This window comes from Lupinus angustifolius, chromosome LG02 (genome assembly GCF_001865875.1).
Source record: "Lupinus angustifolius cultivar Tanjil chromosome LG02, LupAngTanjil_v1.0, whole genome shotgun sequence".
Lineage (NCBI taxonomy): Eukaryota > Viridiplantae > Streptophyta > Magnoliopsida > Fabales > Fabaceae > Lupinus > Lupinus angustifolius.
The window spans coordinates 17153535-17176088 of NC_032010.1; the positions used below are offsets into that span (position 1 = coordinate 17153535).

Sequence of the window (22554 nt, forward strand, 5' to 3'; positions counted from 1 at the left end):
AGAAATAAAATAATTTAAACTCATCTCATAAATGTATTTTATGGCTTTGAAGCCTTCCCTTCTCTTTCTTTTCCCTCGAGAACTTAACCTACAAACAAAACCTTATTAATAATTCCCACGATCACTAAGATTTACCGTTAGCAGAGCTTTTTATTATGCCTTTATTCCCTTCATTTACTCTTAGTCACATGTGACATTTAATTATACCAAATTTATGCCTTATAAATTTCTGAATATATCATTCATATCATAGAAAAAGACAAAAAATTTAAACTAATATTTAAAAATCGCAAATATAAATTAAAAAAGTTTGTCAAAGGTGATAAGAAATGTTGAAAATGTCTAATTAACCTCATTTAATATTTTTTGGACTATTTTAAGTTTTTCATTTTATGACACAAAATTTTTACGAGAATAAAATATGTTTTTACTCGATATATTTCATTTACATCCACTGAGAAATATGACATTGGGTAACTTTTAATCAAGCCCAGCGCAGCACAGAATGGTGCAATAAATGGGTAGTGTCCCTAGCACACCCGGCCCATTACTAAAGCCCGAGCAGAACCAGTTTACCATCCTACCCTAACTCGAAAACGGCCAAGAGAGAGAAAAACAAACGTAATTTTTTGTTGCAATTCTTTGTCACACATTTCCAATTAAGAGTGAAAGTTGAAGACAATGTCTTACGGAGAGGCCGTTAAACTGTTAGGTCAGAGATGGAAGCCAATACTGAAAATGCCTTCTGAACAGAAGCACGCAATTGCTAATGGCCTTTTTGATATTATCAAGAATCATGGACCCATCACTGTTTCCAACACATGGGTTCGTGCCAAGGTACTACTGTTACTTCCTCTTTTTTTTTTTGTTATATGATTTATGAATGAGCATTACGGCGAGCCTACCCGACCCCAGCTAGTGGGATAAAGACTTGGTTGTTGATGTTGACAAGTTGTTGCGGCATTTGAAATGGACATACTTATTGTCTTAAGGCTTCATTGAAATATCGACTTGACTCAGTGTACGAGGTTTCCACCCATGGGTCGTGGAGGGTAGATGTATAGAACTTTACTCTCGCAAGCGAGAGGCTTATTTCAGAATCTTAACCCGTGACCTCGAGGTTGCACTGAGGCTCATGTTCCACTTGTTACCAATAATTGATAAAATTAGAACCAGTTTTACTACAATTAAAAAGCACCAGGTTGGGGATCAGTGAAACCAAATTGACTAGTAGTTTGTGGTGTTGTTTGGAATATGAAAATAGGAAGAACAATATACCAATAAGATAAGTTTACAATAACAAGGAAGGTCCACAATAGACAACTTGGTTATTGATAGATTTGTAGGAAATACCGTGTGAGCAGGCACCTTGGTACAAACCCCGACAGTTGTACAATTTTCTCTACCTCTCCCGTGAAAACCTTTGCGGAAGGATTAGAAGAAGTATATGCAAATTGCCTCATTGGAATGGCCATGACCGGAAAGCCTCTAGAATCTGGCTCGAGTCTCCTTAAGAACATCTTTACACAATCATCGTGGTACAAAGAGTAATGTGCCGCCATAGAGAATGCAGGATTGCTATTTAGTACATTAGCAAAATGAGAGTTTTGAGGGTTCTATGGTATCTGACGGACAAGTCTCCCACAATCTAGAAATTTATGTTATCAATAGTGTGTAATAGCGCAGCACTATGGTGTTGTAACTGGGTGCTTTACACCCTGTCTGCGATGAAGTACGATTCTGTGCTGCATCAATTCATGGCCCATCGTGGCCGATATCACAGTCATAGCAGCCACTATCTTCTTGTAGCTGCTGGGAAGCTTGGATTAGTGTTTTCTTTTCTGCTCTTATTTCTATTTCCCTTACTTTAACTCATCAAAGTTCTAGTTTTCCCTCCCAAACTTTGTAGATCTCTGTTTTTCACTCTATCTTATCAAAGGCCTTCTCCTTCTCTACGTCGGATTGACTACTTAGTTTTACCCGCATTTGAACTTCTTCCTTGCACAAAACCTTCTTCTTAAACATACCTTCTTCCTCACACGAAGCCATTGCACATAGAGGGGTTTTGTTGCAGCCTCTGGTTTTACCCCAACCATTTCCATCTCCTATTTGAACAAGTTCCTAGCCTAGTAGAGACTACACCTATTTCACAGTCTCTGAACTCTTTTGTCGCAAGTTTCCACCATCCAACACTTGTTTCATGCAGATTCTTGCTCTATATTAGCTTCTCTTTCAACTTATCCCAGGCAAGCCTTCCTCTGTATTATCATGGTTTTTCTTAATACGAGCTTATTGTTATTTGTTATGTTTCACATTAATGGTGATCGTGTCTGTAAATTATAAATCCGTATTACTAATTAATGTCTATGAAAATCATGTTTACTGTATTTCTATCTTCGTATAGCAGCCATCCTACTATCCACTATATTGTTATAGCGTTTCTAGGGTCGGCTGCTCTGCTATTTGAGATTCACTGTATAGCTATAAAGATATTCTGGTATCCAAATAAGCAGGCAAAAGTTAGGTCCAAGGTAAAAATGTGTGTAGCCCACACACATGCATAGACGACACTTGATTGAGCATGAGGTAGATGCTTATGTGTATTAAGCATTAGGCTAAGCCCAAGTTCACACAGGAAATATCTACCTCAATGCCATAAAGTAGATACCCTGGACATAGTCCATATTATAAACACTTTTCAAGAATCTATTTTACTCAATGTGCAACTTATGTCTTAGACGATACTCTAAATTTGACAAACTTTCATGATTCACATCACATGTCTAACACATGATATACTGATAGTGTGACTGACCAAAATTAAATCTTTCAAGTTTTTAAGCTGAGGAAAACATTATTGTTAGAATACACACAAGAACCTATTCTTCCTCCCAATATAATGGAACACACATTGTTTTACAAAGCAATGGACAATTTCAAATATCCATCTTACAGATTTGTACATCTCCTGGGTTAGAATTGAGTTGTTGAGTGATTCATCATTTTCAATATTTTCAGGAAGCTGGACTGAAGGATTTGACAAGCAAGACACAAATGAAAGTAGTGTTGACATGGATGAGAGAGAAGCAAAAGCTTCGTCTTGTTTGCAACCATGTTGGGGCTCATAAACAGTTCCAATATACCATTCCGGCATCCGCAGGAATTGTTCCTTCAAAGCATAAGCCCACTTGAAAGTTGTAAGTTTTATAATATGTGACTACACAATGGGAAGAATAATGTTAGCGAGTCTAAGTAGTGGGGGCCTTATTGCCATATATTCTCGGTTTGAGTTACAGCTGCTCTTACTATATTGCTTCTGTTCCGATGTTCTTCATTCATGCCGACCGGTTATTCTTATGTGCTGGTAGTTGTTATCTCTTATTGATCCTAGTGCTGTATTTCTTATGACCAAGGCATGAGTTGAGATAAGGAAAGATTGGAAGTTTGGAACCTTTTATTTTCTAATTGATTTCAATTTTCAAACATTTTGTTTAGGCCATTCAGAAATTAGAAAGAAAGTCAAACTGTTTGATGAGTATAGCTGGTTTAAGTAATGGAGGATGAAGCTTGATAACTGAGGCCAAACTTTTTTATTTGGGGAAATTACACTGACTTTCCCTCATGAATCAGGATATAGCTTATAAGTTATTAGGTACACTTTTTGTTTCAAAAGTTACATTCACCTCCCGAGGCGATGATAGTGCAATTTGAATAACCTCTTCATGAGTATAACTATAATTGAATATTTGTTTTGCGTGGTATAATTCTACATGACTCCCTTTTTTAATAAGCGTTGCTCTCAAGAATCGAGCCTTTGACCCTTGGTTTAGTACAATACAAGGGGATCCAGTATGCTTTTGAAGTAAGAGCCTTGTTGAGTGTTTGAGTATAATTAAGTCATACCTCAATAGTGTAATTTTTCCTTTATCAATTAATAATACCTAAATATTAGCCTCCAAAGGGGCATTGAAGGAATTTTTTGTGCTAGTGAAGCTATGCTTGAGCTTCTTTGCCATCCCTTATATACATGATGGTACCTAAAATTCACAAGATATATGGCTAGATGTTTATAGTCCATTGTTAAAAGACCCACTCGTGTTAATCATGTCATAATGTTGGATAGTGTCCATAAGCTGAAGCCATTATTATTATATCTCAAAAGGAATGAACATGCCTTGAGTAAGATGAGAGCAATTATTTTCCTTATCAACAAGTTTAGAAACAGTAGTGTTCTCATTCTCAGATTAGTTAATGGGCTCCATAATCTGTGGCACTTTTGTTAGCTACTCAAAATTTGTAATGAATTCATATCCCAAACTTCGCATAAAGTTAGTCACGCAATGATTTTGCACTCTAAATCCTCCATGTATAACTTGAATTTGGGTAGCTTTGTATGCACATTTTGTTTCCTCCTGGATCTATGTTGAATTAATTTTTCTTTTTTTTGTATAACTAAAGGTATTTTCTCATCATGAGTATTTTCTTTTGGATTGTGTGACTGCTCCTACCAACAACTGTTGCTCACAAAGATTGAACTTTTGATGAAATTTAAGCTATGATATGGTCTAGACTAGTTGACACAAATTTATATAAAAAATGTATATTTTATATAGATTAATATTTGTTGAGTAAAATATGTAATTTCACTAAAACTTAGGGATGTGAGTGTATTTTACTCTAAAAATAATAATTGTAATCATAACAAAAATGTAGATAATTTATGTCTACATGGGATTATATTGTATCACCAACGTCAAATTATCAATTTTTTGTCTTATATATATCTTTGCACTGGAGGCAATCCTCTCGGAACTATAAACATCTACAGGTATGTGAGGCTAACTCTCCCAACTGGTATTTTTTCCATCCACAAGACTCAAACCCGAGACCTTAAAAGAAATTAAGCATGTATCATTTGAACCAACATTCATTGATATCAAATTATCAATTAAAACATGGCAAGCATGATTTCAACCCACGCCAGCCTAACGATAACCTTTTCTATTCATACAATTGTGATTGGTTGTATCTTCAAAAAAAGTTTTTCTATATAGATATTTTATTTTTGCTAAAATGTATTTTAATCCTTTAAGATGTTCATTTGTGTAAAAGTAATCCCAATCATTAAGAAATTATTATATTAATTGAAAAACAAATATTTTTTAGAGTGTGCGACTACTCATCTTACTAAATGTCGCTCATAAGAATTAAAAAACATATGAAATAAATAAATAAAAATCGAAAACTGAAATGCTTTTTGAAAAAAAAATGTTTGCTCCACCATCATTCTGGTACAAGAAAGGAAATTTGGTCAAATCTACACATCTCAACTCAAGAAGGACATATTTTGAGAGCATGAGACACGCAAGAACCAAACAAGTACTGACTACTAACAATGTGAGTGCTAACGTGAGACAAACTGGAAAATTGATCCACATGTTGTGTTATGAGTAGACACTATTACCACAACCACATAAGTAACTATATCTAAGTCTTGTCCTAAACTAAATTGGCTCATTCCTATTAGATTAACTTTAAAAATAAAATAATTTTTGATAAATTGAAGAAAAAATACAAAATAATGAATTTAAAAAAATCATTTAATTTAATGGAACCTAGCTCATGTTTGCCATCTTCCTCCTTTCCTTTACTGAAACAAATCCTAGTTCTCTTCACCATTGTTTCATCTCAACTACAGGTGAGCATGAACCGACTTTACCCGTTCCTCTGTATGGTCTGATCATGATCGGGCTCATATAGGGTCAAGCCTCATTGGTCTAGGGTCGGGTCTCATCAAGTCTAAGGTCAGGTTCAGGTTCAAAAATTAGACTCAGTTAATATTTAGGGTAGCTTAGGAACCAAGTATGACCCGGTCTGACTCGTCCTATGGTCATTCACTCATCATGTTTATATGGTCTTTATTTAAATGTGTACAGAACAATGACACATTTTTGGTAGAAAGTATGATTGATTCTTTAATTTTTTCGTCATACATACATGATTGATAATATATATACATATATCATTTTATATGTCAAATTACATATTCATAATAGAGGAGAAATCTATTTACACTTAAGTTAAGTTACATTAGTTACACTCAATCTCAGTCATTCATTTTCTTAAATCCAATGGACCAAATGAGTGAGTGAAATAAGTAATGAAAGAGAAGAAAAAAAATCTTAAATAACTTTTAAGTTTTACGCATTTGGTCCGTTGGATTTAAGAAAATGAATGACCAAGATTGAGTGTAACTAGTGTAACATAACTGGAGTGTAAACTGGTCGCTCATCTTCATAATAATAAATAATATTAAGAAGATTTTATCTAAAATGGGTGCACATTATATTTAATTGGGTCTAGGTTCGGGTTTAAATGCTGACTCTATTGATATTTAGGGTCGGGTTAGTTTCGGGTTTAGGGTCGGATCCGAGTTAAAAAAAATGACTCGACCAATATTTAGGGTTGGGTAAGCGACAAGCCTTAACCTATTCTATCTCGGCTCATGTTCACCCCTATTCCTAACATTAGGATCAGTGAGCACCGTCTGACCACTAGGAATTAGACTCACAATCGGGCAAGAAATATCCAACCCACATGGTTGTCGCTCAAGGTTGACTACCTGACCTAGTTATTGTAAAGGACAACAACGACTGTATATGGCCAAGTCAATACCTGCAAAGCTGAAAAACTCTCCTACAAGTAAAAGGATGGGTCGTGCCACCTAAGTAGTGTGAATTCTTTATCACACGACAAAAATAAACCAAGTATATATGTTCAAGATGGTGTGTAAGGTGTGAAGAAAATCTTGCTCCTGACCTTGACACGATTTTGATGAAGACACCAAATATCACAAAAGGAAGAAAAGGAAGAAGACCATGAAGACAAAGAAGATTCAAGCTTCAAAAAAGTTATAGATCAAGTCTTCATATAAGTACTTCTATCCTTACACTCACTTTAATATTTAGTAGCAATGCTCAATTAATCAAAGAATGAAAATCATTTTCAAAAGAATTGGATATGTCAAATATGCGAACTCTAATTGCTAAGTAATGAATTACTTGACATGACTAACAGGTTACCAAAACTAGGTAACAAGTTACCTGAACTGTGAGGCAGTTGGTAACAGGTTACTGGAACTGCGTAATAGGTTACCTGACTGAGAAAACAGTTACAAAGCAAAAATGACTGATGTAACCGATTAATTCATTGTATTAATGTATTATCTCCTTGGACAAAACATTTGGGTAATTGATTATCACCCCATGACAATCGATTACACAGAGAGTTGTTGAAACCATATTTTCAAATTCAAATGAACAACTTTCATCCAAAGTGAATAAGTTTCATTCCAATTGTGTCTCCTCTTCATGAAAGGTTATCATGGCTGATTAGAACCCTATTTAAAGGCATTGAGCCATCCAAATTCAAGACACACCGTAAGACACGAAATACACAATTATTCACAATCACACAAAACTTTCAAACACTTAGTGAACAAATTTTCTGCACATTTTTCTTAAGCAACTTTGTTTCTAAACTTTCATATTCTCTAAAGTATGTTGATAAAGTGCAAATTGTTCTAAACTTTCAAAAGATTAAGAGCATTGTATACTAAGTATTTATATTGTGAGATCAAATATTACAAGTTATAGATTTGTTCAAAACTTGTAAAGGCAATCCAAAGCCAGTGTTGAAATTCTTCATCTTGTTGTAAATTTTTTGACACAAGGGTGTGTTAAGAAGGGGAAAATAGTTCACTTGAAAATGAAATTTTCAAGGGTAGATAAGTTGTGAGTGTGTAAGGTACAAAAGTATTGGGGAGAGAAATTGTAATTACAACTCAAATTATCTAGTTAAAAAATCTATCGTATGACAAGAGTACTGAATGTAACATTCGGTGGACAAGAATGTGAATCAATATAAAAACTCTCTGTGTACTCTTCTTCTACTCATTCTTGTCATTTACTTTTTGCTTTACTTGATTGAATTCTGCATAAATTATCCGTTGCACTTACACTTTAATATCATAGTAAAAAATTTAGTCATATTCTTCCAACAACTAATTTATCCCCTCTTAATTGATATCTGTTATTATGACCTATATATATCATATATATGGCAGTGGAGAATGGAGTGGATTAAAAAAGAGAGTCAAATGAAGGTTTATATATAGTGAATAAAAGAACATGAGATGGGAGAAATATGAAGATCCTGTAGATGAAGATGAAAGATAATAAGGAGAGACAACTTGTTTCTTATTTTTAGGATTATTCTCGATACTAAAGTGTGAAATTTTAATTGAAAAAAAGGTAAAAATTACTAATTGGTTTTGAAATTTTTTAGCGAACATTGTGAGGGTCAAACGGTTTGATCGCTGATCAGACTTAAAAATAATTTTGATTTCACTGAACTGTAATAATGTTTTGAACCGTGGAAATTTCGATTCAACTATATTAAATCACAATAATCCAAAAAGTGAACCGACAGTTCGATTAAAAAAATGAAGATATGTTACTTTAATATAATTATATAAAAATTTGCATTATATAATTATATATTTGTAGATAATTATTAATTATATATTACATCACCTATCCAACTAAACAATTCAATATTCTCTCATTTCAAAACATTGATTTTAGCTATAATATTATTCAAAAAGGGTAAGGGTTCATGGAATTGTAATTTCAATTCCATTCGGAATTTCAAACGTCAAAATTAAAACACCAATAACCAATTCCAGGTTCAAACTTCAATTCCATGGTCAATTTGGTATGCGAAATAGATGTTTAAAAAATATTTGATGTACACACTGGAATAAATGTTTTTGATTAACTCTATTAATATTCCGGATTCATAGGATCATGTAAGGTAACATAAATGAAAAATTAAAAAATGCACAAATCTGAAGGAAGCTTTTGATTAACTTTTAATGTTCCAAACATGTGGCATATTCCGGACAAGCCGTAGACTCCTCTCCATCTAAACCATCTATTATTCTTATAAGGCTTGAATATCATATTATGTACATTTTATTTAATCTGGGTTTTTAAGTCCGACCGAGTTATATTTAAACTGGGTTTGGGCTAGACTTACTCGGACATGTTCGAGCTACCCGTTTTTCCTTATATTTTTTTAATCTTTTTTGGGACTTTTGACTTAGTAATAAGCATTAGGCGGAAATTTACAAAAAGAACTTATAATAAAAAATATATAATAAATATTTTGTTATGAACTTTGAATAAAAAATAGAGTAATGTCTAAACATAAATATTTATAAATTTAAATAATGTTATAAAGTTAAGCATTATATTATTTTTTTATTTTGCGGAAAATCCTTTTAGGTCCACTAACAAAATAATGTATCAAATCAAATGAGGAGACATTAAACCAAATACATTTCAATTCTCATTTCTTAAATGTGTATTTAATTAGGTTTAACTTTCACAGCAAAAACATAATAAAGTAAATAATGTTTACAACAAAACTAAAAGATAACATAATTGTTTACCATATAGAACTTTACACAACCAAATTTAATATAATAGTTCACAATGACAGAGTTGATAAAAGCATACAAAAAGTAATATTTTTTATAGTGTCTAAAGATTTATATATTAAAGCGAAATTATAAATTATTTTGTGTTAGGGAGTGAGAGTCCAATAGAAATAAGAGATTCAACAAATGAGTTATTTTAAAAATCATATACCTGGAATTGACATCACTTCTTAACTTAGACATAAGGTATTAGATATATAAGTTTGATTGCATTGGGCATACCAAGTTTATTAAAAAAATTATACATTAATATTAAATGATATATATTTTCTAAATAGATTAAAAAATGTGAAAATTCAAATAAATATTTTTTAGTTTATACGGGCCGGCCCGCCACAACTCGCAACCCAATTAGGGCGGGTTTGGCCTACAATTTGATATGCATAAATTGTAGCCAAACTTTTTAGCCAGGTCCAATTTAGCCCGAACCCGATGTGGGCTAGCCCGAACCCATCCGGGTTGTTCCAAAGTATATCCAAATTCAATGAAAACAAGTCATGTCAATTAAAAAGTTAAATATTCATTATTTTTTTTTCATTTTTCCTCTATTGTTATTGGTTTAAGACATGATTTAAGATATACTTTGGGACATCATATCCCTTTCTCATCTCCATTATTGGAGAGGGAAGTGTTATGCAAAACAAAACAAAAACAAAATAAGATGACAATAATATCCTTCTATTTATATTAACAATGACAATTTTATCCTTAAAACTAAGAGTAAAAATATTGCTTCCTCCCATAGAATATCTCTACTCCTGAAGATGGTATGTCTTAGAGAGAGTTAGAAAATAGAGAAAATAATGATATATGAATGTTGAATCAAAGTTAAGATCTTATATATTACAATCAAATCAACTATGGATATGTCTTCGCATTTTCCTTTTAGAGACAAGCTTGAAAGGCTCAAACGGCCATGTACATTGCTAGCATTACTCCTCCTCTTATAAATATACCAACAGAATTGACCTAGAATCTCATCTTTCTCTATTTTTAAACATAATCATGGCTAAGTTATACTCTTATGTTCTTTTGGCTTTTTTCATGGCCCTCTTGGTTCGATCCAAGTCATGGGTGGTGGAGAGATAATGGGTAAGTATCTAACTATTATTTCCCTTGATTTAATCATATATTTCCTAGTATATATAGAGTTTAGCATATATGCACAATACATTATCCACCATGACCATGTAAATTTTTTGTTATATATATATATATTCATATTGGTGCAACACTAACTTGTTGTTTAGTGACTATGAAGTCATAGGTTCAAATTTTGGATACAATCTCTTTGCTTGCAAGATGAGGTCACATATGCCTTCCTTAGGAGCAATCAATGTTTGCCAACAAATAAAAAATAACAATCCATTTTAATTTTATTTTACAAAACTAATACATTAATATCCACATGTTTAGAATGAAATGAGCGAGACAGGGATGATATACGAATTGAGGACAACAGATTTGTGTTCCTTCCTCAGACCCCACTAAGTGAAGCATCAAGCGTTGAGCCACCTTTTTTATATTTATTAATCCTTATTTTTTTGTGTGATTATATTCCATAATACACAGAGGGTACTTGTGGATATGGTAATCTCTTTCGTCAGGGGTATGGGCTTAACACTACAGCACTAAGCACTGCTTTATTCAATGATGGACTTGCATGTGGTTCTTGTTTTGAGATCAAGTGTGCCAATGACCCCCAATGGTGCATAAAGAGTGCACCTAACATTATAGTCACTGCAACATACTTTTGCCCCCCAAATTATAACAAACCTGATGGAAATTGGTTCAACCCTCCACAAAAACACTTCGATTTGTCAATGAAGATGTTCACTAGCATTGCCATATATAGAGCCGGCATCATTGCGGTGCAGTATCATCACGTACCGTGCACCAAATTTGGTGGTGTTAAGTTCGAGTTTAGAGGAAACCCTTATTGGACTCTTGTATTGGTATACAATGTTGCCAATGCTGGTGATATTTCTAGTGTGAGCATCAAAGGACATAGGACTAATTGGGTTCCTATGTCACACAATTGGGGACAACATTGGCTTACGGACACTAATTTAGTAGGACAAGCTTTGTCATTCCTAGTAACTTCTAGTGATGGTAAAAATTGGAGTTCAATCATATTACTCCTAAAAATTGGGATTTTGGACAAACCTTTCATAGCAAGATAAATTTTTAGATGTGTGTTGAATTGGTTTACTATATTTTATCAATTTTTAGATGTGTGTTGAATTGGTTTACTATAATATCTGTGTATAAATCTTTACACTAACGGCATATAGATTTTACACCGTAAAATATTTACATACTTCAAACATAAGAGATATTTGCAGTATCAATTACACAAATTCTAAACACTGATGGTAAGATGGCAATGTAAATAACACTAGTTAATATCAAATTACAATGTCCAATTATTTCTATATTAATGTTGGCCATGACACTTACAATATTCACTTCCAATCAAGCATGTCCATTAACCACAGGACTTCTTCCTTAGAATTTGCCACATCACAGAAATCCATTTGAATCCCAAATACACGCATAACATCTTCATTTCCATCTTCCATGAATAGCAATGAGATCCATGCCCTTATGCCCGAGAGAAAAGGGTAAACCGGCGATATGTCTACATAATCGAATGCTAAAGCCTTGTACGATGACCGATCGATGTAATCAAACATAGACTTATTGATGACGCGAGCAACTTTATTCGAATCCTTACGAACTACCATCACAGAAACACTTGCATCTTGGTTTTGTCCTAAAGGTATACTAAAGGCAGGTTCAACAGGTAAAGTCATCTTGTATTCGGAACCCTCCAAGTGAAATTTGAGCATGTCACAGATTCCAGACTGTGGAAGTTTATACCCGGGTTGCAGGACAGAACCAGGCACCACATCTGAGAAGACTAATATATTTTCGGCCCATACGTCGATGAAAAACTCCAAATCGTCAAAGGAAATTCGTGGAGGTAGAAGAGTTCTATGATGCTGGCGTTTATAAAAAGTTTTGTAAAGATTGTAGTAAGTTCCGGTTGGAGGGTTAGGTTGCTTGCAAATTGAAGGCCATCTCTTAGCACAGAGACATTTCCAAAGGTAATCATCTCTAGCTATGTCCCTCCATTGTTTACAGACAGCCATAGCAGAAGCAAGATCAACACCCTCCAGGAAAGGGAAAACAGCCTTCAAAACTTCTTCGGAGGCCATAGACAACTCCATTGCGATTAAAAGTTGAACAAATCAATGATCATACACTGAATGAGGAATACAAAAATGTGAACACCTCAAGAATTGCCAGAGAATGTAATAGAAATTTAGTGAAAATGTCATCAAAAGCTGTCAAGATTCAAAACATAAATATTTAAATAAGTAAACATAATCCATATATCAAACAAGACTAGTAATGAATCCATGGTTGGATGAATACTGACATTGCATCACACAATTATGCAATAAATAGTAGAAAATAAAGTATCTCCAAATACCAGAAGATAACTTATCTTCCTTATATTCATTGATTGTTTAATACATGTCTTATTTCACTTATTTCTAGAAGTTTTATTTTAAAATATATTATAAAAGAAGAAATAATACACGTATCAAACAATCAATGAATTTAAGGAGATAAGTTATCTCCTGATATGAAGAGATACTTTATTCTCTAAATAGTATGTACTTTTCCAAATACAACTACTACCATAACAATCAAGCCTTAATCTTACTAGGTAAGGTCAGCTATATAAATCGAACGACGTCATAATGCTATATCATAAATCATGTTTAATGACAAAACATTAATCTCTAAATCTTTCCTAACTGTTTCGCCTATTGTCTTTCTTGGCCTCCTTCTTCCTCTGGAAATTGAATTAACCTCTATTTGATCTATACTCCTTATGGAGATTCTAACGGTTTCCTCCACATATCGATTCTACCATATTTTCTACAACAAAAATTACATTAACTTTCTCCCTAATGCAATAAATAATATGTACTTTCCCAAATACAACTCCAACAGTAAATGAAATTGTTGCATTTGGGGTTGAAGAATTTGAATCTTCAAAGTTCAAACTGCCCCATCCTATCAAATGCACCAAAGTAAAGCAAATATCTGCCAATCTACACAACTTCCCCCATTCTTTGGCAAGTTTGGCAAATTGGTACCATAAATCTAGAACTGTTAAAGTTAACAATAGTTTCTCAATTCTGTTAAAAATAATGAATGGGCATAAAATTAATTTACTTGTCTGAAAGTTGGGCTTAAACTAATTTAATATATACAATTCTTTTGTAAATCTTAATGAATTAGTTTTAAAATTCCAAATTAAACATAATAAGGGAGATGAAGAAGAAGGGTTAAGGAAAAGAAAGGAATTCAAAGAAAATTAATTTTAGAACAAATAAGTAATGACTCAGAAAATGAAACAACTTTTGCAGGATTAATGTTAAATTAGTCCTTGACTTAAAGAATAAAAAGATACTACAACAACAACCAAGCCTTAGTCCCACTAGGTGAGACTAGCTGCATGGATCGAACGACACTATAATGCTCTATCATAAATCAAGTCCATTAACAAAACATTAATCTTTGAATCTTTCCTAACTATTTCGCGTAAGGTTTTTCTTGGCCTCCCTACGCCTGTAGAAATTAGACTAACCTCCATCTGATCCACTCTCCTTAGTGGGGCTTCTAACGATCTCCTCACACATGCCCAAACCTCCTAAGATGTGATTCTACCATCTTTTCTACAATAGGAGCTACCTTAATTTTCTCCTTAATGCATTCATTTTTAATCCTATCTTATCTAGCGTGTTCACTCATCCAACACAACATTCTAATTTCTGTTCCTAACAGAAACAAGGGCCACCATCCTTACCATCACACACAAACCTACTGTTGAAGGACAAAAGCTCATTTTACTAGACATAATGAGAAATGTTTGTTAAAGAAACTAAAAGGACTCAAACATCATGCTTCCCTAACACCAAACAAATCAGATGCTGTATGCAAGAAAATGTTGTTGATGCTATTGCAAATACTCACTACTCAAACATCGAGTCAATTCATTAATAAAAGGGGAAATTACACTAAGACCCTCTAAATTATTATGTCAGTGCCATAATGATTGAATCACAAGGGAAGTGAGGGTAACTTTTCAAACAAGAGGAGTACTGACTGTAATTAAGTCAAACCTCAAGGGATATGAAATTTTCTCATAATAAAATGAACATGGAAATAACTAAAAAATTTAGAGCTAGAGGCTACAAAAGACAACAGTCACACTACTTAATCTCTGGCAGCTTCCATCATAAAACTTCCAAAATTAATTAACTCGACCAGTATCCCTAAACCGAAAATTAAGACTCAATTTTTATTATAAAAGACAAGAAATTAAGACTTTTATTGTGTTAAACCTTGAAATAACACTGCTCCCTCAGCATTTAAAATCACTGCAAAAAATTTCTTACCATTTAGAGGGTTAACTTGGTTGTATGGGTGGAATTGGGAATGTGAGAATACAGAGACAAACTTAAAAAATAATAAACAAGATGTTTGGTTTGTTTTCAGTGTTCATCTTCAGTTAACTTCTTCACCTGTGATTATAAAAATGCCACAATGTCTTATTTACAGTTGTTTTCATCATTTCCTTAACAAAACCGTGAAGAAAAAAGGGGAAAATATGTAAATAAGGTGACATTTTTATAATCATGTGTGAAAATACAACCGATGAAAACAAACCAAATATAACCTTTTACTTCCCCCCTTCACTCTTTTTGTTCTAGGTAACTTTAAATCAATTTCATTCCTAACTTTTCCCCTTCACACTTTCGAACTACTCAAACCAGAATGATATATCCTACACAAGGTTTTAAACAACGGCTGTAGTCATGGTTTCGGGGACTCCGGAAACCTTGACATTTCGGACAATTGCAGGTGAACACAGCCAATACGGATGTGATGCTTTTTTGGCGACTCCCTAAACCTTAACAAATCACCTTCTATAGTGGTCACAGGACCAGATTTAAAACATCGATCCTAAATGAAATATGAATTAAACTAAATAAAAGACTTCAGTCAAACCTATTTGTGCTATACAAGTTTCATTAAACATAAAGCCACCACGAAAGAAGCTTACGCATTAGAACGAAAACGAATGAATATACAAAGAACAAAAATAACAAACAACTGTGCCTAAGAAAACCCTTAAAAATAAATAATAATAAATAATAATAAAACATTATACTATATGTTTCAATTTTACATGATTGAAAGCACGATATAGAAATTTAAACTCCATAACGATAGATTCAACAATCAAATGATAGCAAAATGGAAAGCAAATAAAATTAATCAGCGTGATGAGATAATTTAATACGAAAGAGAAGGATCAAACCATTGATTATGTGAGGAGAGTGAGAGAGAAGCTTACGATGGTGAACATAGTTCAAAATCTGGGATGTAAATTACTTGTGTGTATTGGTGGTAGAATTGCTATATGAATCATAAAACATTATATAGGGATGATTCATTTGGTCCAAGAATGAGGAAAGAGATGGAGAGAAATTAAAGAACAAAAAACTAATAATTAAAATTTTAATAATAAATGAAAAAAGAGATTAACCAACTTTATTAGGGGTGGGTGGATCAAACTTTACTAGCTCATATCCTTTGACCCAATTATGAATGGATTTGATTATGGTTAAGTTTCAAGTTTAAAAATTAGACTTACTCGATATATAGAATTGGATAAGGGATAGATATAACCTAACTTTACCTATCTTATAACTAGTTATTATTAATGGTTGTATATATTATTCAATTGTGTATAGAATAATTAAGTAAATAATGCATTATGTTGAAACTATTTATCTATTAATATTATTTCATATTTTCAATAAGGTTTTTAATTATTTTTGTTTGTTATTTGTGACCCTCCTATACAAATGATTTATCACCAAGATTTGTATATCAATTCATATTCTCTAATTTTTCACTATATACATATATCTAAATAATTAATAAAAAGGGTTTGCTAACATACTTACATTAGATTTTATGAAGGGTCATGTTAGCATCATATACCAAAAATTATTGACGAAAACCCACATAGAAAGTTGTAAAACAAATAGTTAACAGATAATGATATTTTCATAAATCTATTAATTTTTAAAAATTTAAAATTAAAATATTCTCTCACCTCCCTCTATTTTTGAATTTTTCATAATGATATTTTATCCGTTAATTATATTTTTCATAATGATATTTTCATAATGAATTTTTAAATAGCTTTATCCGTTAATTATTTAGGAGAGTGGAAAACTCAATTTTTAAGAGTGTTGTAAAAAGTGATTCATGTTGACCAGTTCTGGTGAACCAATAACTGATCCCAATATTAGTATGGTATAACAATTATACCAGTAATGCAATCTTACCGGTTAAAATTGGCCAAATCTAGTTATACCGTCCGGTTCTCAATTAGAACTAATCGTCATACTGACCGATTTTATTTAAAACTAATTTTGAATTAAAATAAAAAAATATTGTTTTTTATTAATTTTTCAACATTAATATTAATATATTATATATTTATATTTAACTTTACAGGTATGCGATTTAATTATTGAACTACCCATTGAACCACTATATTATTATATATCATCCTAAGTTTATACAAATAGCATAACACTTTAATAACAATTTTCATTTGTAAGTCTATCATAAGTTTTCCAGAAACAGCTTAAGTGAAATTATGTATTTTTATACTTTTAAAAAACAAGAATTTAGTGGGATATTAATTTAAGGGTTTGTTTGACATTAGAACGAAAACGAATGAATATACAAAGAACAAAAATAACAAACAACTGTGCCTAAGAAAACCCTTAAAAATAAATAATAATAAATAATAATAAAACATTATACTATATGTTTCAATTTTACATGATTGAAAGCACGATATAGAAATTTAAACTCCATAACGATAGATTCAACAATCAAATGATAGCAAAATGGAAAGCAAATAAAATTAATCAGCGTGATGAGATAATTTAATACGAAAGAGAAGGATCAAACCATTGATTATGTGAGGAGAGTGAGAGAGAAGCTTACGATGGTGAACATAGTTCAAAATCTGGGATGTAAATTACTTGTGTGTATTGGTGGTAGAATTGCTATATGAATCATAAAACATTATATAGGGATGATTCATTTGGTCCAAGAATGAGGAAAGAGATGGAGAGAAATTAAAGAACAAAAAACTAATAATTAAAATTTTAATAATAAATGAAAAAAGAGATTAACCAACTTTATTAGGGGTGGGTGGATCAAACTTTACTAGCTCATATCCTTTGACCCAATTATGAATGGATTTGATTATGGTTAAGTTTCAAGTTTAAAAATTAGACTTACTCGATATATAGAATTGGATAAGGGATAGATATAACCTAACTTTACCTATCTTATAACTAGTTATTATTAATGGTTGTATATATTATTCAATTGTGTATAGAATAATTAAGTAAATAATGCATTATGTTGAAACTATTTATCTATTAATATTATTTCATATTTTCAATAAGGTTTTTAATTATTTTTGTTTGTTATTTGTGACCCTCCTATACAAATGATTTATCACCAAGATTTGTATATCAATTCATATTCTCTAATTTTTCACTATATACATATATCTAAATAATTAATAAAAAGGGTTTGCTAACATACTTACATTAGATTTTATGAAGGGTCATGTTAGCATCATATACCAAAAATTATTGACGAAAACCCACATAGAAAGTTGTAAAACAAATAGTTAACAGATAATGATATTTTCATAAATCTATTAATTTTTAAAAATTTAAAATTAAAATATTCTCTCACCTCCCTCTATTTTTGAATTTTTCATAATGATATTTTATCCGTTAATTATATTTTTCATAATGATATTTTCATAATGAATTTTTAAATAGCTTTATCCGTTAATTATTTAGGAGAGTGGAAAACTCAATTTTTAAGAGTGTTGTAAAAAGTGATTCATGTTGACCAGTTCTGGTGAACCAATAACTGATCCCAATATTAGTATGGTATAACAATTATACCAGTAATGCAATCTTACCGGTTAAAATTGGCCAAATCTAGTTATACCGTCCGGTTCTCAATTAGAACTAATCGTCATACTGACCGATTTTATTTAAAACTAATTTTGAATTAAAATAAAAAAATATTGTTTTTTATTAATTTTTCAACATTAATATTAATATATTATATATTTATATTTAACTTTACAGGTATGCGATTTAATTATTGAACTACCCATTGAACCACTATATTATTATATATCATCCTAAGTTTATACAAATAGCATAACACTTTAATAACAATTTTCATTTGTAAGTCTATCATAAGTTTTCCAGAAACAGCTTAAGTGAAATTATGTATTTTTATACTTTTAAAAAACAAGAATTTAGTGGGATATTAATTTAAGGGTTTGTTTGAGAGTTGGATTTTGGAGGGGAAGGAAGGGAAATGGAAGGCTTGGGAGTCATCTCACAAGTGTATTTCATGACTCCCAAGCCTTCCATTTCTCTTCCTTACCCTCCAAAATTCAACTTCCAAACTAATCCTAAAATGTTCTTAAAAAAGACTAAAACATTATTAGATTGAGTATAATAATCCTTAACCATTTAAAAAAGTATTCTTATACTATATTATATCAAAGAGTCACCATAGGTTTTGGTTAGAATTGTATAAAAAGAAATTGGAGCCACAATATCCAAATATTTTCATTATTTCATATAAGTATTATTTCATATCATTTACAATTGTTGCAAGCTACGGTAATAACAACATTGAAATTCTTTCCTTACGGAACTCAACCAATCAGTAAACAAACTAAAACAAAGTGTTTCCCTTTTAGGAGCCCCATTTGTGTCATCTTAACATTCCAATCTGCCACTAGTGATCATATCTAGGAAACCCAATTGTACGTGGCATCATCCATAGAAAAGTCTTACACAACCTTACACATCACGGGAACTTATTATTCAACATTAACCAAATTGGAATAATGAAAATAACCAATATGATATTTTATTTACTCATTTACCGTAATGAAATAATGAAAATATTTTATAAATATGATTTAGAGTGGTTCATGAATCTCTCGAACCCAAGTTTCGACAATTTTCCAAGAATGGCTTTTGCCTCGACCAAACAAGGCAACTCATATAACTACGACCCCCTCTTCATCACAGAAAAGCAACCAATTTTATAATGATAATGAATTTTCACTATATAAGTGCAAATTTAACACTTTTGGATATTGTAGTAGACTTTCTAATTTCTCTCTCTCTCTATGGGCACCCTTAACTACTTGTAACTTATAGAAGCAATCAAGTCCTAACCTAAACTAAGTACATTATTCAATGGGATTTGATGCGTTAATGCATGGATTGATGGAGTATGACATTGCACTGTTTATAAAAAATGAGGGTGCTATATGTAATTAAACATTGAATTTGTCGGAATAATTTTTAATAAAATATAGTTGTTTACGTGCAGAAACTTTAGCTAAAGTGCTAAACAACTACATTTTTCGTATTTAAAAATGGATAAAATTATAGGGTGCGTGAAATTAATGCACCTTCATCCAACAATCTAAACTAATGTCTCCCTTTATCAACAGTTGGCTCATGCAAATTTCGGTTGGTAATAATTATCTAGATGTTATTATGATAGGAAGCTTCCAGCTAGTATGGTATAAGAGCTTTCTTAGAAAACAAGAGATATGTGGTATGAATATTATAGTGGAGGTGAGTAAGGAAGAATTTATACTCATGAACACAACTACTCAAGAAGATAAATTCATTCTCTTAAGCTCCTCTCTTTTACTTGTAGGTCTTACTCTTTTACCCCTAGGTTTTACTCTAAGACCATTGCTTTCGAGAATTTGATAGAACACTCCTATGTCCTAGATGATGCGAAGATGTCAGAAATTATTCTAGCTCTCCTTAGTCCATATAATATATTCAAGAGACACAAATTCTTAATAAAATCTATATCTCGTTTACTTTCCACAAATAGGCCAAATATAAAAGAATACATCCAGTTTTCCAGACTCGACCAATATAGCCTCTCAGCGACAAGTCAAGAACAATATTTAGACCTAAAAATTCCAACAACCCTTATAAACTAGTGGAAAATATAAGATATATTATCCTATACTTTGGAGTTGTCACACTCATACTTTCATTATATGAAAACGAGAGTCTCCCTATCACACCAAGGTTTCCATTGCTAGATTCGATCGACGTTCACGATGAGAATGTTGTCATTGGCGTTGTCTTCACCACTCTAAATTCTGGAAGTGTTGTCTTAACATTTTTCCCAAACTTCAATGCAATGTTATTAATACCGTATCAATCAGGGTACTGTTATAGTGGTATAGCGGTTCAACCGGTGGTTCACCAATTAAATCGCATACCGGTGAATTTAGATATACATATATAATATATTAATATTAATGTTGAAAAATCAGTAAAAAAATCATTTTTTTATTTTCATTAAAGAATTAATTTTAAATAAAAATCGACCGGTATGATCTGTACGGTTCAATTGAAAACCGACCAGTATAACCGGTTTTCACTGGTTTTGACCGCTATGATTGCATGATTGGTATAATTAATGTACCGGCCGGCACGAACCAGTTTTTACAACACTGCTTCAGTGTGAGTCTAAAAGACCCCCCTTTGTCTACTAGACTAAAACTACAAGTCCAACTCAAAGGAGTATGATAAGTTCTAGAAGCTTTGTATACAACTTTGCCCAACTAGATAATCTATAGACTCCAAAATAACTCCATAAACTTGCCTTTGCCTGCATGTATAACAAATACTTTATTTTTTATGGCCAATGGTGATGAAGAAACTCCATCGATTGTCGAGGTCCCAAGTAATATTCCTGGTGAAGAATTGCATAAGTTGATTCCTTTTGAATGGATAACCAACTATGAAAAACTTCATCTTGAAAGAAGATTAATCCAATCTTTTGAAGCAACATTCAGAAGTTTTGTTGATGGATATGTAAGAACCATATTTAAGAGGCCCGATGAAGACTCGTCAGACCCACTAGTGGAGAAGATTGGTGTCTTGTTCATAGTTTCACTTCTAAAAGGGACCCATTCTATACTGATAAGATATATGTACACTTTATCTAGGATTTTAACCTAGACATGTGTGACCCTGGATGTGATTGTTGGACGCACCATTATGACACTAGTGATGAAGAGACAAAAAGGAAAAAGAAAAATTAGTCTCACTACAGGCCTCTTCCTTCTCCAAGGCACTACATGCCTCTTCCTTCTCCAAGAAGAAGATCTGGCCTAGAAAACGTCCCCTAGGTAGGGATCCACTAAATAGGAAGCCCATTTCTATTTATAAGGAAGGGCTTAAGATGCTTAGAGAAGAAGGTTCTAATCCTATGCCACAACCACCTAATGACCCTACTATAATCTCATGGTCTTCAAAGGATGCATATCAGAAGTGTAAACCACGGTCGCTGACTACTGTTCCTAAACCTATTTCATGTATGATGTTTTCTTCTTAATCTTCTCAATATGATAAAGAGTTTCATTCCCTTAAGAGAAAGACAGACTCTATCTCCATAATCTCTAAAAATCTTTTATTCAACTAATGGAAGTCTAAGCTCATGGAAAGCCTAAGCCTTTAAGCAAAGTTCAAGAAGTATTAAATTGGAAAACTAAAAATGGCATGGCTCAAAACTCTATTATGAAGAATACTGATGCAAAGCTGAGCATAATAACTAATAACATGGAGCAGACAGACCAAAAGCTCCAATACTTGTCATCCAAGATGCAAAAGTATTACTATACTCTTCAACCGCAAATCATCCAACTTGAAGGTCAAATAATAGAGTTTCTAGAGGTTAAGACATGTTTTGGTGAGGATTTTGATATAAAAGAAAGGAAT

General features: G+C 32.2%; 3 protein-coding genes and 1 pseudogene across 6 annotated transcripts in view; 3 read left to right on the top strand and 1 right to left on the bottom strand.

Annotated features, from left to right (window-relative positions):
- Positions 1-4919, top strand: part of LOC109337063 (aquaporin NIP2-1-like) — a 31379-nt gene extending 26460 nt beyond the window's left edge. Inside the window, exon 7 of the transcript XR_002106397.1 lies at positions 4906-4919. The gene's annotated coding sequence lies outside the window, so the exon portion shown is untranslated. The remainder of the gene's footprint in view (positions 1-4905) is intronic.
- On the top strand, positions 630-3612 carry LOC109337071. 2 transcript variants are annotated; one of them, XM_019573955.1, is made up of 3 exons: positions 630-837; positions 3019-3197; positions 3496-3612. In XM_019573955.1, the coding sequence occupies exons 1-2, from the start codon at positions 682-684 to the stop codon at positions 3190-3192; spliced, it is 330 nt and encodes a 109-aa protein (XP_019429500.1). In that variant the 5' UTR covers positions 630-681; the 3' UTR covers positions 3193-3197; positions 3496-3612. The 2 variants fall into 2 exon arrangements, with proteins under 2 accessions (XP_019429500.1, XP_019429494.1); XM_019573949.1 differs by lacking the exon at positions 3496-3612 and having other exon boundaries at positions 3019-3485.
- Positions 10423-11753, top strand: LOC109327516 (annotated as a pseudogene).
- Positions 11871-17785, bottom strand: LOC109337083 (F-box protein At5g39250-like). 3 transcript variants are annotated; one of them, XM_019573965.1, is made up of 2 exons: positions 17645-17785; positions 11871-12830 (listed from the first exon to the last, which is right to left on the bottom strand). In XM_019573965.1, exon 2 carries the CDS (start codon positions 12793-12795, stop codon positions 12028-12030), a length of 768 nt encoding a protein of 255 aa, XP_019429510.1. In that variant the 5' UTR covers positions 12796-12830; positions 17645-17785; the 3' UTR covers positions 11871-12027. The 3 variants fall into 3 exon arrangements, with proteins under 3 accessions (XP_019429510.1, XP_019429522.1, XP_019429515.1); XM_019573977.1 differs by lacking the exon at positions 17645-17785 and adding an exon at positions 16005-16105; XM_019573970.1 differs by lacking the exon at positions 17645-17785 and adding an exon at positions 15043-16105.

What these genes read in the sequence shown, in the direction of transcription:
- LOC109337071 (XM_019573955.1), top strand. Translation starts at nt 682, where the DNA reads ATGTCTTACGGAGAGGCCGTTAAACTGTTAGGTCAGAGATGGAAGCCA. An exon ending in ACACATGGGTTCGTGCCAAG is followed by an intron (nt 838 to 3,018) that starts GTACTACTGTTA and finishes CAATATTTTCAG; the next exon opens with GAAGCTGGACTGAAGGATTT.
- LOC109337083 (XM_019573965.1), bottom strand. Translation starts at nt 12,795, where the DNA reads ATGGAGTTGTCTATGGCCTCCGAAGAAGTTTTGAAGGCTGTTTTCCCT.